Genomic DNA, 17,085 nt, shown 5'->3' with positions numbered 1-17,085 from the left:
TTTCCAGACACCCCATAAATGCCCTCCCTTGCTTTACTGCCTGCTTTCTGGCTTCAGCACACTGAAAGTGGGGGGTTTTCAGTGAGTGTGATTAAATACGAGGGGGAAATGCAATTATCTGGAGGCATATTATGAGATTTTTTTAATTCTTTTTGCCACTCCCTTGTGAGCCATCAACTAGGTGTGCAGCGTCTCAGAAAGAGGGAAGGAGATTTGCTCTGGGGTTGTTCTCTCCTTGGATGGGAGATTTACTCAGTGTTGTTCACTGATGTTCAAGTTCTGCTTGGTGTGAAGTAAGAAAACTGGATACATTCAGGGATACAGGGGCTAAAGTGTTTATGTTGAAAATGCATATTCACCAACCAGCATTGACAAATTACTTTGAAAACATTGTGATCTTTGCTGTTTGAAATATTGAAGTAATCCTTGTTAATGAAAACTAAAGTCCCAAATTAATAGTTAATATTATTCTTAATTTATAAATACTATCATTTTTCTTATACAAAAGATGTATTTCTTTCAGAAAATTATAATCATAACTTGCCTACTTTATATATGATCTAACCACACCAATCAATATTTATAGTTATATGTGACTATGGTATACATTTGAAGCTTAAATTGCTTTAGCATTAATGACATTAGGTAATTAATTTAGTACATGTAATTAAAATCTTGGATTGCATATCTAGGAAAGAGCTATCAATATTAAAACTCAACAGCAATTAAGTAATTACATATTTAAAGCAAATACTTTATTGACAAGTTCAATCTCCTTTTCCACTAGCTGACCAAAAAATAAGAATCAATATTCAAATATAATACCATTCAAATTCCTGATAATCTGTCATCCCTCTGCTTCCTTCCTTGCCTAACAATTTCTATTCTCTCTCTGCTTCTTTATGCTGCATTCGTTCTGCTGTATTCTATTCTGCATTTATTAACCTGCTGTATCACCTTAAGTCATCAGTTAACAGATTCTTACTGAGTGCCTTCTAGGGACAGGGTGCTTAAACTTAGGGTGAACAAATTGTTTTGCATGCAATAGACATTATACATACCTTAGTAGATAGTAATAATATGTGATGTAAAGCAAAATATGCACTTTGAGTTCACATGAAGTTTCATTACAGTAAACCATCTTCATCTTTTCACCAAAAAAATTTAAGTAGTTTTAGTACACAAAATATGCCCAAATCATGTTATATAGAATTAATCTATTGGGATATTTTAGACCAAAAGGAGAACTTTATTCATATATCCACATAGTTGACTCACCTCCCACAAATTGAAAAGAGAAAATAGTCAGTTTATTTTCTTCTAATGCTTTCTTTTTCATGCATCAGCCACAGATCCCTGGATTTTGATTAAGGTGAAAATGACCTTGTCCTATCAAAGTAAAAGGAAATGTATTCAAGGGATTTGATTCTCTTCACAGTGACTGCACAGCCCAGATTTATCTTATCAATAAAAGGCAATTAATTTAAATACTTGATTTTATGTCTCCCTTTGATTTTAGCAGTATGTCTTCACAATCCCCATTTAGAGTATAGTGGTAAAAAGTCTTTAATGAAGTAATTCTGGGCTGTGGTTTAACCACAAGGAACATTTCTTAGAACATCCTTCTTTAGCCAATTGTACTGAGCCCAGGAATGGCCTCAAAGTCTAACCAGAGAGTGAAACCCGCACTCTGTGCGCCTTGGCAGCAGGAGGAGGAAGAACCCAAGGGAGTCCATTTGGCGAATTTTCCATCCGACTCACATCAAGAACTGACCATTCCTTTATGCTGTGTTGGAAAAGCCAGGGGCACTGTATCTCTGTCTCTCAGGCTAGGACCCACATTGAGTTCCAACCTGGGGGCAGGGGAACATAGGTTTTTGGAAAGCCCTCTAGAAATAAATACAGAGTGGAAAGGACTGGACACTTCCCTCTCAGAGTCAGTTCTGCAAAGGATTGAAATACCTTCCCATGATCTCTGCTTTTCTAGAAATATCTCCCATCCTCTGCTGAGTTCTAGCCCCCAAATAATATGGAGTTTGTGGCCAGCTACCTCGTTGTTTCCCTCTCTTCTCCTGCTCATTAAGTATCTGTTGATCTTCTCTTGGGTGCTGTTCTGACATACGGAATGACAGTGCAATGTTATTGCTGTTTTTCTTCTCCCAGCAAAATGCGAGCCACCGTGTCGCCATGGAGGTGTCTGTGTTAGACCGAACAAGTGCCTCTGTAAAAAGGGCTACCTTGGTCCTCAGTGTGAACAAGTGGACAGAAACATCCGCAGAGTGACCAGGGCAGGTATTCTTGATCAGATCATTGACATGACATCTTATTTGCTGGATCTAACAAGTTACATTGTATAGTTTCTGGGACTGTTTGAATACTCCTTTCCAATGGGCATTTATTTTCATCCTGTCATTAAAAAGAAAGACTGTTATCCTGCTACACACTTCTGTGATTTCATTTTCTTTTATTTAAAAATAATTTCTGGAAATGTGCAGATCCTCTGTGTGTATGTTAGCACGTTTGTTCACATATGCACGTACACACACACACTCACAACCCCAATACACTTGGTTGCATAACAGATGGATTTAAAAAAAAAATACTTCCTTGTGTGGAGTAATTTACACAGAAATTCCATTGTAAATTGATAACGGAATTTTTATGTCACCAGAAGAGACTATTTGACTTCCCAGGAATTTTCTGTCTGTAATAACTAAAGTCAACTTTAATAGAGTTTTGAGACATTACTGTGCAATCTGATGGATCTAATAAAAAAGCAATATTTTTATATTAAAGGACTTTAATATGAGAGAATGTTTCAGAACTCCCTGATGAATTTCTGAATGAGCAACTTGATATAAAATTGTAATCTTCCTTTTTATCAATGTATTCGATTAAAGAATGTTATGCACTTATCTTTTTATTGGCAGAGAAATCTGGTTACTCCAGCTTAATCTCAAGATTGTTTTCAAGTGTTTTATAATTAAATCATAACAGCATATTTTGAAATCAGTCTTCCTAAAAGGTCTGCTTTTATTGTATATTTTATTTAACAATAGGCACTGGGTTTGTGTTACATATTTATATTTTTTATTTTATTTTTATAATATAGACATCATCTAGATGAAACACCTTTACCCTCTCCTGTAAAATACTAAAGTTACATTTTTCACCAACTTAATTGGAAAGAAGGGGAGTGAGAAAGCAGTCTTTAATGTGATGTGGATCTAATCTAGCAATGTATCCTTTTGCCAACATGTAATCATTAACGACGGATGAAAAAGCAAGAAAACAGCTAATCCTTATAAAATTCCAGCATTAAACATTTGTAAAGTGCTTTTCACCATAGCAAGACCGTCAGAGTATATGTGATTAGAATGTTGTCAATTTCACACTGAATCGAACCTCACTGGAGAAGAGCTCACTGGTTTTGAACAAATCTTGGCTATGTAAGCTGTCACTTGTACAAATTTTTAATGTAATAATTCTTGCCAAATATGACTTCTAAGATACATATTCCTTCAGAACTCAATGAAAATACACCTTGGTTAATGTATCAATAAATATTCTATAACTGTTCTGTTCAGGTTTTTAAAGAACTGACATGTTCTAACTGAAAGTGCAAAAACTCTGGTAGATCGATTTTTTTTTTAATGGTTTTCCAGGCCAACCCTCCAGGTCTGGATTTCAACAAAAGTCTAAGGCCTCTTTGCACTACTGAGAAAACACATCTACTCATGACAAGTGCACACCCACTGCACTGTCCTCCTTCTGTAAACATCCATTCCTCTAGAATCTAAATTGTAGAGTAGCATGGATTATCAGCACCAGCTGACTTTCCAAGCCAGCTCCTTACCTTTAGGAATATGAGCCTCAGTTAAATAAAGTTCTGGTAGCTAGTAATTCTCTATGGGTTTTAAGTGCGAGATTTGCAATTAAGGCACAGTGAGCATTTATATAGAAACCACAATGTAGAAAGGTTGGTTAAGTGCACTGCTCTTGTCTTCCATATATGATTACTTAAGTTTCAAGTGACCTCATGCCAAATGGAAATGGGTTGAGAAATCTTGGTTCAGTGCTTAGTGAACAATAGCCTGCATTAAAAAGTGCATGCATAATTTTGCACGATTTAGATTCAATTGACAGTCTATTCAAAGAAGTCTCAGGATTAAATGAGCATGGAGACCAAATTGCCCTCTTACCCCAGAAAAGGGGTGGTCCTTTCTAGTCACTCTAACACTTCATTGGCCCAACAGTGTGACAAATCTTGCAATGAACCATGCAGTAGCCTGCATCTGTAGGTTAATAGCAATCTTTTGTCTCCATTGCTTTCTCTTCATAGCCCTTTAACTGAATTCCATCACAGAAAGTTTTACAATTAAAAAAAAATGTCCTGACAACCATTTTTGTAAATGAACCTTACCATCTAATCGTCCCTTATTCAACGTGGGTGACATTAACAAAATGTGAACTTCTTGTGAGGGAGCCAGCTGTCGAAATCTGTCAAATTGTGCAGTTTTATTACACATTCCCTCATTCATAGCTTCACCAAACACAATAAGGACACTGCTGTATATTCAGCGAAATCTGAAAAATCAAATGTTGTTTCTTATGTTTTTAATCTTTCCATCTTCTCCTCTGAAGAGAAAGTGTCCTATCGCCACTAGTTCTATTTAAAAATATCTATTAAAGGGGCCAGCCTTTTTCATACAGCCTTTTCCCAAGTGAAAGAGTTTAATGTGGGTTTAGCAAAACATGTACCCCAGGTGTCAACTGCCTTTTCTATTGTGAATCTTTAGAACAAAAGAGCAAATTCCTCAAAAAAGAAGATAGCACAATCCATGGATATTAAACTCAAGCAAAGAAAGTAGAGGCATGAGATTCATTTCTTTCTGCCCTTAGGAGAAAAGTAGATGGTGGTGGCTAATTGATGGCTCCGTATTTGAAACGAAGTGGTCAATTCAGAAACAATCTCTTTGACCTTTTCTTTTAAGTAGGTTTTTTAAATGCATGACTGGGAAATTATCTGCAGTGATTCGTGATGAGAGGCAGGTAGGAACTGATTTAAAAGTACTGCTAAGAAAAAGTTACTGTTTCATCACATGGAAGGCAACATCTACCACATTCCTAAAAGCACACAAGGCTAACGTCCTTGGGATGAATGCTGATGTGTAGGAGGAGGATGAAATAAAGAAATAGAAAAGTGACCATTCTAGAATTTAAGGCTTGGGTATCAATTAAGTGTGAAATGATGCCAGAGTAGTTTTAAACAATTACAAACCATCTTTCTCTCATCAGTTTCTGCCAAACTCTCACACTGGATTATAGAACTAGTTCTCTTGACAGTTATTGAAGGCATTGATAAGAAAATTGAATTGAGAGATCACTGAAGTTATAAAGGAGGAAAGATTTAAGAGTGATAGCACAAAGTGCTTCCATTTATATTTTTCTTCTTGGAACTTTATTCCAATATAGCTTCTTAAAATATATCTTTTATTTTATGACAAGAACTCAGATATTTTCTCAGATTAATGGGCTATTTTAGGAAGAAAGAACAAGGAGTCAGAACACAGACATAGACATAGACATATCCAAAATAGGAAACTTCTTTTTGTCATTTGTATTTCTCAGAGCAATCTCTCTTCTTCCCTATTTCTTTCTTTGCAAATAATTATATTTAATCTGCTTAACATTTTAAGTCCATATTTTGATATTGTTTTTATCTCTGGATCATAATTTAAACAATGAGACTACTAGGTGTAAAACAGGAAGTTAGATGCTACTTGCAAGGTCCTTCAAATGCATACAATTTAAACTTAGTCCAACTTTCTATTAAGTCTCCTAGCTTTGAAACATAAAAGGGAAACAGCTCAGATTTTTAAGAGGAAAAACAAGATATACCATGGGCGACTGTAGTTGGCCAACTAACAACATCATTTTTGAGCATAGAATGCTACCTCTAGTATCTGTGTCTTCTCCCCCCTCCATTGTATAGATGTTACCCACAATCTTTGTCCTTTCTTCCCTCCACGTCTTCATTTTTACCTCTTTCCTCTTCCCACTCCTCTATTTTTTATTGTTTTTTCCTAAATAAACATGTCTTCAGTATATGCTTAATTAAGGCATCCTGGAGTAGTTTTCTTTTGCTTTTGCATTTTTGATTTCTATTGATTTCTTCTAGTGTCACATTTGATCAAATTTGATAGCAACAACAACATTGAACAAAGAGCTAGACTGATCTATTACAGTCACTGAAAGTAACCAACAATCCAGATATTCCCATGCAGTTATTCTATCATAGCTACAAGAAAGATGTGGAAAGGAGCTCCACTCAAGAGTCTATGCTAACAATCAGGAACATTAGTAGCTATTTCCCATCCGAGCAACAGTCATCTCTATAGAATCTATTACAGGGGAAGATCATTGCAAACCTGTTAGGAAAAAATAGCTAGTGTTTGTTAGTCTATGTAGACTTGGAATCTTCTTTCCTCTATCCATGGGATGAGATTTGGCTTGTAGAGAACCCAGACCAAAGTCCCATGCCCAGAAAATATACCCCCAAGAGATTGGTGGACCTATTACTGGCATTGCTAAGAATACCCTCAGATAGGCCCCCTTTAGAATATCTGAAGAGAAATAATGTTTTCTTATCTTACCTTCATTCTCTTCATCATTGTAGCTTGGTCTCAACTCCCAATAGTAAATATGATGCTAAAGAAAATGGAAAATCCAAGAAGAGAAACATATCAATATTAAAACCATTACCATGGAGCCTGCCAAACAGTAACCCTAGCCAACTTAAAGCTTGTTCCTCTTAAGTGTCTCCTTTGAATAAGTTTGGGAAACTGCCTTAAGATAATAACATTTTGGGAGAGAAAGATGTGTTCCTGTGAGTGTAAGTCGATACTGTTGAGCTGTTTTCTTAATTGTGGACATGGTTGCTGAAGATGCTATAAACAGGTTTGTTCATTTGTGATAAGCACTCTTAAATTCCTCATGACTTATGAACCTACAGTGCATCCATGATATCTACCTTGCTTTCCCATACATTTGTATTGGTCATATAGATGTAATTTGAAAAAAGAAAACATCAGTAATGGATCCCAACATAAAGCCTTACACCTAAAATCTGTTGTTTTTTTAAAGCCAGATTACACAGTGACTTTAAAAAATAATATCAACTCCTCATTAATTCTAAGGTTATCTCTGTCATGCATATCACAAAGTAAGAAGTAATTTTTCATTCACAATTTTTTTGTTTTTGTTTTAATATGTAGATTATGTCTACTTAAATCCAAAGTATATGTATTCATAAAGACAAGTTAACGTGAATGCAAGGTGCATTTTCTCAATCAGCTATCATTTTTTGAGTCAAAAAACAAATCATCTTTTAGAACAGAAGATAGAAAGAACTGAACATTAACAGTGATGGAAACATTCATGATAACTAAATATAAAATAAGCTTTGTGCTCATGAGTAGAAACTAACTCCTGTGCATTTTCCTTTGCACTAAATTACTAGGCTATGGCTGCCATTCATATGAGCAAGGTGTGATCATGTTCGATATGATCTACTCCCCAAATGAATGTTGTATGCTTCTTTACTTCTTAGTCTCAAACCCTGAGACATGACATTCCTAGAGTAAATTCAGATTTCATATACTGTAGAGCCCCTCTCATAATTCTGTTGTTGAGAAACCAAATTGGCAATCTTATGACATAGATGTTTCCCATGTCTCATTATGTTCACAGGGTATGTTTGGACATGCATTTCACCAAGAACCATGTAGTAACAAGATAAATGATAACTGAGACAACTGAGGTACTATGGAATTTTTGGAACTTGATTGCCTGGGACATGCTACAGTGGACGATTTATTTAAAAGAAGTCCATTTAATTAAAATGAAAAGATATTGAATCATTATAAATAATAAGTATAAAATAATACTAAAATGAAAACCCTATGTGTTTCCCAGCTTTCTCTGTGATTGATTTTGTTCAGTTTAAAAGAACAGTAACCTTTAAAATTTTTCTACCATTTTGACTTTCTTAGTTTTCCATTTTCCTTTAGGTTGTTGAAAGTTAGGGAAGTTTGTCCATAGCCTTATTCATAGACAATGCCAGAATCAACCAATACTTGGATTCCTGTACATAAGAGGCAGAAGGCTATACGTACAGGTTAAGAGAGCATGGTTACTATTTGTACTCGCTGAATTTTCTATAAATATTCTGCAAAGTGACGAGCAAATTCACTGGCTCAGATGATCCCTCTGAGCTTGAATTAATCCTCTTTATTTAATCAAGTTATTAGAATATGAAGGTTTTTGTGAATGATACTATAGTATTCAGCCATCCACCCATTTATTAACTCAACAAATATTTATCAAAGTGCCTAGCAGGATTATCTGCTGTGGAACAGGCAAGGATGTTTACAGGGAGGTTGTGAGGCTGGTGGGTATGATGAACATGTTTGAAGTGAAAGACAATAGTCACATCCACTCAGCTCCAGTTCAGTGCAACATTAGAATCCAGCAGTAATAGTACAGATGGCCTAAGCTACACCTGTGTGTATCTGTATGTGTGCACACACCTATGTATATATATTTATCTATCTGTACAAACACTACATATGTATACACACTATCTATGTAATATATAATATATGTATAATGCATATAAATTCTAACAAGTGTATTTGTGTTATCTTTAAAATAGAACAATTGTATCTTGAAGTGGTAAATGCAGAGAATTGGTTTTATTGTTGATCTGTGGATTTAATGATTTTTAGGTGAAAAGGATGTTTAAGTGTATAATTTCTTTTCTTAATTTAATATATTTATGTAAATGCATGCCTGAAATTTGGTTAGATTGGCTGTGTTTTGTGTCTTTTAACATGATCAAATGTATTAAACTTTATCTTATGACTTACACATGTGCTATTTCAAAATTCTTTTTTATCTTAGAATTTAAGAGAAACGTTCCCATATATTCAGGCTTATTACATAAACACTAATTTTTAAATATGCCAAACCCAAAGAACTTCAAAATGTTCTTGTCTGTTGTCATTATTCATGTTATAATTTGAAATTTTTCCACTCCCCCAGATATAAGCCAGTGTTAAGGGTCCATTTAATTGTATCAGTAGATATATTAGACAACCATGAAGATGTTCCAGTGATTTGAATTTAATTTACAAGTGACTTAAGCCTAATGTTCAAAAATAAGGAAGAATTAACAAGTGAAAAATATAGGAAAGTAGTTAAGAACACTGGTACCCAAATTAAAGTGATGAATGGGCAGGGATTTGAAAAAAGATCATTCCTTCAAACTTTGCTGACCTTGCCATCTTGCTTCTACCCTATCAAGAATATTTGTGCAAGCTCTGACCTGAATATGAATATAAGGTCTTCCGGTTTTCTTTTCTTTTCTCTTTTTTTTTTTTTTTTTTTTTGACAGGCAGAGTGGACAGTGAGAGAGAGAGACAGAGAGAAAGGTCTTCCTTTTGCCGTTGGTTCACCCTCTAATGGCCACTGTGGCCGGTGCACCGCGCTGATCCGATGGCAGGAGCCAGGTACTTATCCTGGTCTCCCGTGGGGTGCAGGGCCCAAGCACTTGGGCCATCCTTCACTGCACTCCCGGGCCACAGCAGAGAGCTGGCCTGGAAGAGGGGCAACCGGGACAGAATCTGGTGCCCTGACCGGGACTAGAACCCAGGGTGCTGGCGCCGCAAGGCAGAGGATTAGCCTAGTGAGCCGCAGTGCCGGCCCGGTTTTCTTTAAGAATGCATAATCCTTTCATCTAAGCCCCCTTTCTTCCTGGGTAAATGCATCTTTTCTACACATTGAAAGGAAAAGTTGTTCATCTATAAGAGATTATTATTTCTAACAATAAAATGTGTGGCAAGGTGCTTATTCCCAAAGCACCCTAAAATCAAGTTACTTCCTCGAAGTTTGAAGTTCTGCAGAGACACTCATTCCCTCAGTGGCCCAGGAAGCACCAGAGTGCCCCAGGCACTGCCCTTCCAGCTCTTAGAACTTGTCCCCATACATTAGCCTAGGAGCACCTTCTGTTTCCTGTGTCTTCTACATTCTGAATCCCTGATAGACTCAGACGAGTTTCTACATGCTTGAAGATCATAGCACATACACACAGTCTAGAAGCGAAGTGGTTTCTGGCTGTCACTCATCTCCAGATTTTTTGGCTTCTCAGCTCTGCTATGGTCACTGCAATCAGTTCTTAGCTTTAACTTCCCTCTGTTGTAAACACTTGAAATGGTTTCCACATCCCTTTTTGGATTCTGATTAATCCATATATTAATGGGAGTGAATTGGACATAGATGAGAAGGGCAATGGTGTCATGGAACTATAAAGTCACCTACTGAGATCTTTGGAACCTTAAGAAACCATTATCTTGGATCCCTATACAATCACAATAAATGAGGTTAGAGGGATCCTACCTCCAAACCTCACACGTAACTCTTGAATTTCTAAGCCAGCTACCAAGGACAAGGTCCATACTGTAACATCACTGAGAATTTTCCTATTTCACATTTGGACTATTACAACCATAAGCTGTCAGTTTCCCTGGGAGTCTGACAGCTAATGTGACAGACATGTCTATGAACTCGCTCATTCACACTCGTTTTAGAAAATGATTATTTACTATTATTTTTTAAGATTTATTTATTTATTTGAAAGGCAGAGTTACAGAAAGGAAGAGGCAGAAAGAGAGAGAGAGAGAAAAGAGAGAGAGAGAGAGGTCTTCCATCTGCTTGTTCACTCCACAGATGGCTGCAATGGCCAGAGCTGGGCCGATCCGAAGCCAGCAGCCAGGAGCTTTTTCCAGGTCTCCCATGTGGGTGCAGGGGTACAAGGAGTTGGGCCATCTTCTACTGCTTTCCCAGGCCATAGCAGAGAGCTGGATTGGAAGTGGAGCATCCAGGACTCAAACTGGTGCCCATATGGGCTGCCGGCACTGCAGGCAGTGGCTTTACCCATTATGCCACAGAACTGGCCCCTCTTTTTTTTTTTTTTTTTTTTTTAATAAAGACTTACTTGTTTGAAAGACTTACAGAGAGAGAGAGAGAGAGAGAGAGAGAGAGGTCTTCCATCCGCTGGTTCACTCTCCAGTTGGCTGCCACGGCCAGAGCTGAGCCAATCTGAAGCCAGGAGCCAGGAGCCTCCTCCAGGTCTCCCATGCAGGCACAGGGGCCAAGCACATCTTCTGCTTTCTCAAGCTACAGCAGAGAGCTGGATCAGAAGTGGAGCAGCTGGGACTCGAACCATATGGGATGCCAGCGCTGCTTTACCCGCTACACCACAGTGCCGACTCCTATACTGTTTCTAATGGGAATATAATTTAAAATACCAACCATACTTAGTATTTCATCTTTGAGGTTCCAAAGATATCTTACTAAAGATTAAATCTTACCATCACTCAAAGACATGAAAGGATGAAAGGAAGGAAAATAATTTGAATGAAATATTTCTTTATTTTCATAACTTGATTTATATTTGATTCCTATACAGTATTTTCCAGGATTGGAATCAACTCAGAATTTAAAAAGGGAAAGGTAGGCAGAGAGAGGAAGGCTGGATAGCTCCTGACTATAAAACTCACTCTTCTTGGGACTACGCCAGCTTCAGAAACTACTTGAGCTCACTCTTGTAATTTAATAAGATGTTGTCAGATTCCTTTGACATATTTATGGCCTTATAATTAAAACTCCTTGATGCAAAATCCATGTGCTTCATGTAAAGCAATTTAGCTTATCATACACATGCCATGCTACGATCTACAGCTACCAAAAACCATGCATGCCAGACATGAGCTGTGAGATGCGGACCTGGGCCTGGATCTCCATCTTATTAGCCAAGTGATAGTGGGTATGTCTGTCACTGCATGGGACTCAGCTTCCTTTTGTATAAAATGAGGGAGCTGGAATCCTTCCTGCTCTGATATTACTATTAAATATGACTACTTAGAGCATCCTTGGGAACTGTAGATGTCATCGCAGGTCTATTTGACACAGTGAGTTAAGATGCTGTTTGTGATGCATACAAGCCATATCAGAGTGCCTGCGTTCAAGTCCTGGCTCCATTTCTGATTCCAGCTTCCTGCTACTAGGCACCCTAGGGGTCAGCAGGTGATGGCTCAAGTACTTAAGTTCCTGCCACCAGTGTGGAACGCTCAGATTGAGTTGTGGGCTCCTGGCTTCTGCCTAACCCAGACAGACACCCAGACATTGTGGGCATTTGGAGAGTGAAGCAGCAGATAGGAAATCTCTGTCTTTCTCTGTCTAGTAGTCCATGTCTCTCTCCCTTGGAAATAAAATAATTAATAAATAAATAAAATAAAATTGCAAAGCTTAGATAGAAATACATTAACCACTCCATTTCATTCATTTGTGCTGCTTAAGTAATTCTAAAGAACTTGCTTGCTTGTCTCTAGTCTTCCAGGCTCCTCTTCTCCCTGCTGCTGTCATCTTGGTGGGGATCTGGAACCCACTCATTGGTGTCTCCTACAGCTCTCGCTCTAAGTGTCTAAAACACCAGCCATCATTTCCCTGAAGCTGAGGAAGTACAGTGCTGCACTCTCTCCAGGGACCCTCAGGTCTGTTTTTGCAGCTCTTAGAAACATCATTGTGCCTTCTGTGCATTACATTCCCGAGACACTGCCATAAGCACACAACCTGACAGCGAGATAACCTATTCTGGGCACGTCCAAGGGCATACATGCCTGATTGATATAATCGAAAGTTGCCCAATGTGAGATTCAGAAGAAAGCATAACCGTGACTACTGGTTCTGCTCAGGCTGCCGTAACAAAGCGCTCCACACTGAGTGCTCAAACAACTGACTGCCTCCAGCCCTGGAGGCAGGGAGCCTGAAAACAGGGTGCCAGGAGTGCTGTGAGGGGGGATCTGCCCCAGGCCATCACCTCCTCTTCTCCCGCCCTCTGTGTCTCTGTCTCCGCATTTCTCTTGCCCAAGGACTCCAGTCATATTGTATTAAACTCCACCTTCCTGACCTCATTTCAACTTGACTCCCTCTGAAAAGACTCTTTCCCCAATAAAGTCGCATTTGGTTGTACTGGTTTTTGGACCTCAACATATGAACTTGGGGCAGGTAGATGAAGGGACACACAATTCAACCCTATCACCACTTCCCAGAAACGCACCAGACTTCCTGACGTCTCATTTTCACAGTCTAAGGCAACGCTTCTCAAACTTGAGGGTGCTGCCCGTCACCTGGGGATTTTGTTAAAACACAGCTTTTGATTGGGTAGGTCTGAGGTGGGGCCTCAGTTTCTCCCTCCAAAACTCTGGAGTTATGCTAACACTGCGGTCCACTGCCATCCTTGGAGGCACGGGATCTTGTTCGTGGCAGATGAGCTGTTTTAACTTCAAGGACAGAATAGTAGCACTGGAAAAGACTCCATGGAAACATGACCTCTACTTCTCTCCAAAAAGGAAACAAAGACAAGACCTGAATCTTAGTTCCCAGCTTGTGCATAAGTGAGTGTAGAACACACGACAGCGTCCGGTAAATGCATGTGCATGGCATTTGGTCATCTTCAGGGTGCTGGGGCGCCTTGCTCTTGACAGTGCTCCTCCTGATGTTTTTCTCAGTAATAGCCACAGAAGCATACAAATATGGTATTTTCATGTGTTTTAGAATTCATTTATATTCAAACTAAGTTGTGCTGCTGAAGTAACATGTACTATAACTCAATTATGTGCTCACTTTAGGTTGTGTAGATTGTGCCAAGACAGTATATACTAATATCAGACAACTGTGAAAACTCCTGAGATGAAAAAAATTAAAAATGATAAATATCATTGTGAATAAATACATTTAAATGAAGATACAGGGACAGGTACTACATAGCAGTTAGGATGCTGCTTGGGAGCCCACATCTCATATTGGAGTACCTAGGGTTCCCACTGTGTGCCTTTATATTTCATCCTACAAAATTTTCCTAAAGGAAAAAATTGGGGACCAATACAAAAGAATATTTGGGGGCTGGCGCACTGGCATTGCAGGTAAAGCCGCTATGTGCAGTGTCGGCATCCCAAATGGATGCCGGGTCAAGTCCCGGCTGCTTGACTTCTGATCCAGCTCTCTGCTATGGCCTGGGAAAGCAGTGGAAGATGGTCCAAGTGCTTGTGCCCCTGCATCTGCATGGGAGAGCTGGAAAAAGCTCTTGTCTTCAGATTGGCACACTCCGGCTATTGCATCCATTTGGGGAGTGAACCAGCGGATGGAAGATGTTTCTCTTCTCTCTCTCTCTCTCTCTCTCTCTCTGTGCCTCTGCCTCTCAGTAACTTTGCCTTTCAAATAAATAAATAAATAAATACATCTTAAAAAAAGAATCTATTAAAAAAAGAATATTTGGAGGAATAAAATCAAATCCATTATACTAATCAAAAAGTTTCAGCTCTAACAATTTTATCACATGCAGGCTGAAGTAACTATGAGGGTCAGCAATAAAGCCAGAGAATGTCGAGGTCCAAAGCAAGAGAGAAGAACACGTCTTCATAAACAGAGGTGGGCACAGTGATATGGCTACAATGAATGGAAATGAGTGGCTGCATTGCCAATAACAGCTAACACAAATATGGTGCTGTGCACAAGGCACACATTCTAAGAATTGTCAAGAACTGTGACAGACCTAAGGTTTTAATCCACTTAGAAGCTAATGAATTAGCCTGCCATGACTTCAGAGATGCTGTCAGAAGAGACACAACTCAAGGGCCAGAGGCAAAGGACACTTTCTTACAGAAACAGCCTCAACTAGCAACTGGTTCCCTGAATCCCAATTCCCGCCAGGTGGTGCAGGATAATATCTACAGATAATAGCTGCACAGGCAAGGGGTTCAGTTGTAGAGGGGGAACTTGAAGCTTAGGGATCCCAGACCTTTTATAAGGGACAGGAAATGAACCTACTTAATATTTGCGTTCGAGGGAGAAACTGTGTCTGTCTCCTAAGGCTGTTGGTCAAAGAAGCTTCCTTGAAAAGCTAGTTTAGAACTAAAGTTTCTGCTTGGAACATGTGCAAAAGCACCAAAGGTCCATGGATAATTGTCCCTCGGTGAGCACTTTATCTACAGTAACTCACTTAGCTCTCAGTACTCTTATGTCATGTGACATATGCAGAAATGGAAGCACATAGAATTCTCTCAGCTATTAAGGGGTAGTGAGGATTTGAACCCAGGAAATGTGATTATGGAGCAATCTAGTCCAACAGAAATATTATATAAACCATAATTCAAAATAATTAACATATATAAACAGAATTCAAAATTGTCACATTAAAAAAACTAAAAAGAAAAGAGTGAAATTAATTTTAATAATATAGTTTATGTAGGGGACTGGTGCTGTGGCGTAGCGGGTAAAGCCGCCGCCTGCAGTGCCGGCAGCCCATATGGGCACTGGTTCAAGTCCTGGCTGCCCCACTTCCAGAGACCTGGAAGAAGCTCCTGGCTGTGCAGCTCCGGCCATTGTGGCCAATTGGAGAATTAATCAGTGGAAGGAAGACCTCTCTCTGCCTCTCCTTCTCTCTCTGTGTAACTCTGACTTTCAAAAAAATTAAAAAAATATATATGCTGTTTATGTAGTTCAGTGCACACAGATTATTACCATCTCAACATATAATCAATATAAAAACTATTAGTAAAATACACTAGATGTTTATACATAGTCTTTGAAAGCCTGTAGGTATTCTATATTCACAGTACATCTCAATTCAGACAAAGTTTCATCAGAAACATTTGATCTATATTTAACTTGCATAAAATTTACAGTTGAATAAATAGGTTCACATACCCAAGCATATTGCTCCAAAAATACTTAAAAGCTTTCTACTGAGTAAACCATTACTTTCTAAAATTAAACCAATTAAAATAAAGCTATTTAAATAATCAGTTCTTCAGTCACAGGAGCCACATTTCCAAGTGCTCAATAACCACATGCAGTCAGTGGCTCCCTTATGGGACAGCTCTAGAACCTGTGCCCATAATCACTAATCTGCTTACGAAGAGAGTGCAATTGAAATGTACACATCTTACCTTGATCCTCCGCTCTTCTATTTTAATTACTGAATGAAGTCTAATTGTTCTTGATATACTTGCATGGAAAGTTGGTGAGAGATCAAGAGAAGGCAATTGAAAGAAGGCTCAGTGCACAGGCCCATGGTCACACAGACCTGGCCTTTATGTTTTAAATTATATTTTATTTTATAAACATTTTGTTAAGTTTTAAAAATTGATTTGAGAGGCAGAGAGGTAGAGGTAGAGGTAGACAGAGAGAGAGAGAGATTGAGAGAGAGACTGAGAGAGAGACAGACTGAGAGAGAGAGTTCCTATCTGCTTATTGACTACCCAAATGCCTTCAACAGCTAGGGCTGGGCAGACTAAAGCCAGGAGCCAGGTGTCGCTCCCCCTCCTCGTGGAGGAACGACACTGAACCCTGCGCTGTTCTCTCTGTCTGCTCGGCCCTCCCCGGGTTTGCTGCTGGTTCTTCCCGGGTTGGCTACTATCCCTTCCACCTCCGTGGAAGGGCAGTTCCCCCTGGCCACATTCCCCACTTCCGCAGGGGAGCGGCACACCGCCAGCCGGCTCTCTGGGGGCTGCACAGGTGTTCCTTCAGCTAGATGTTCCCCATAGATGTTCCCGGTGCATGCCGTCTCTCTCCTCCTTTATAGTCCTCCTCCGCCAATCCTAACTCGGCTGCCCACACGCCGAGTACGCTGCTCTCCTCCAATCAGGAGCAAGTCCTACAGTTTATTAGCTGAACTGGAGGCAGCTGTGTAGAAGCTGTTTACTTCTCTCCCAGCGCCATATTGTGGGAGAGCAGATGCATAGAATAAGTCTTAATTCCAGTAACTTAGTCCAGTCCGGATTGCTCCCCACACCAGGAACCCACCCCAGGTCTCCCACGTGGGTGGCAGCAACTCTATCATCCAACCGACTTCACTACCTCCTAGAATCTCCATTAGCAGGAAGCTGAATTCAGGAACCATAGTTGGATATCAACTGGTGACTTCCTTCACCAGGGTAAATGCCTCCCTTTGGCATTTAAAAT

At 39.2% G+C, this 17,085-nt stretch overlaps 1 protein-coding gene across 5 annotated transcripts in view; it reads left to right on the top strand.

Annotated features, from left to right (window-relative positions):
• Positions 1 to 8,931, top strand: part of HHIP (hedgehog interacting protein) — a 103,352-nt gene extending 94,421 nt beyond the window's left edge. The window contains exons 13-14 of one of the 5 annotated variants that reach the window (XM_008267399.5): positions 2,164 to 2,288; positions 7,753 to 8,931. In XM_008267399.5, coding sequence (XP_008265621.1) covers positions 2,164 to 2,288; positions 7,753 to 7,812 — 185 coding nt within the window. In that variant the 3' untranslated portion in view covers positions 7,813 to 8,931. Of the gene's footprint in view, positions 1 to 2,163; positions 3,013 to 3,112 lie in introns of those variants that run through there. The other 4 variants (XM_008267400.5, XM_008267401.5, XM_008267402.5 and 1 more) reach the window with 4 other exon arrangements.
• The last annotated feature ends 8,154 nt before the right edge of the window (positions 8,932 to 17,085 follow it).

Source organism: Oryctolagus cuniculus, chromosome 8 (genome assembly GCF_051225735.1).
Source record: "Oryctolagus cuniculus isolate XC-2025 breed Fujian yellow rabbit chromosome 8, ASM5122573v1, whole genome shotgun sequence".
Lineage (NCBI taxonomy): Eukaryota > Metazoa > Chordata > Mammalia > Lagomorpha > Leporidae > Oryctolagus > Oryctolagus cuniculus.
Note: the sequence above shows the minus strand (reverse complement) of the source record. Positions and strands in the feature narration are given on the sequence as shown.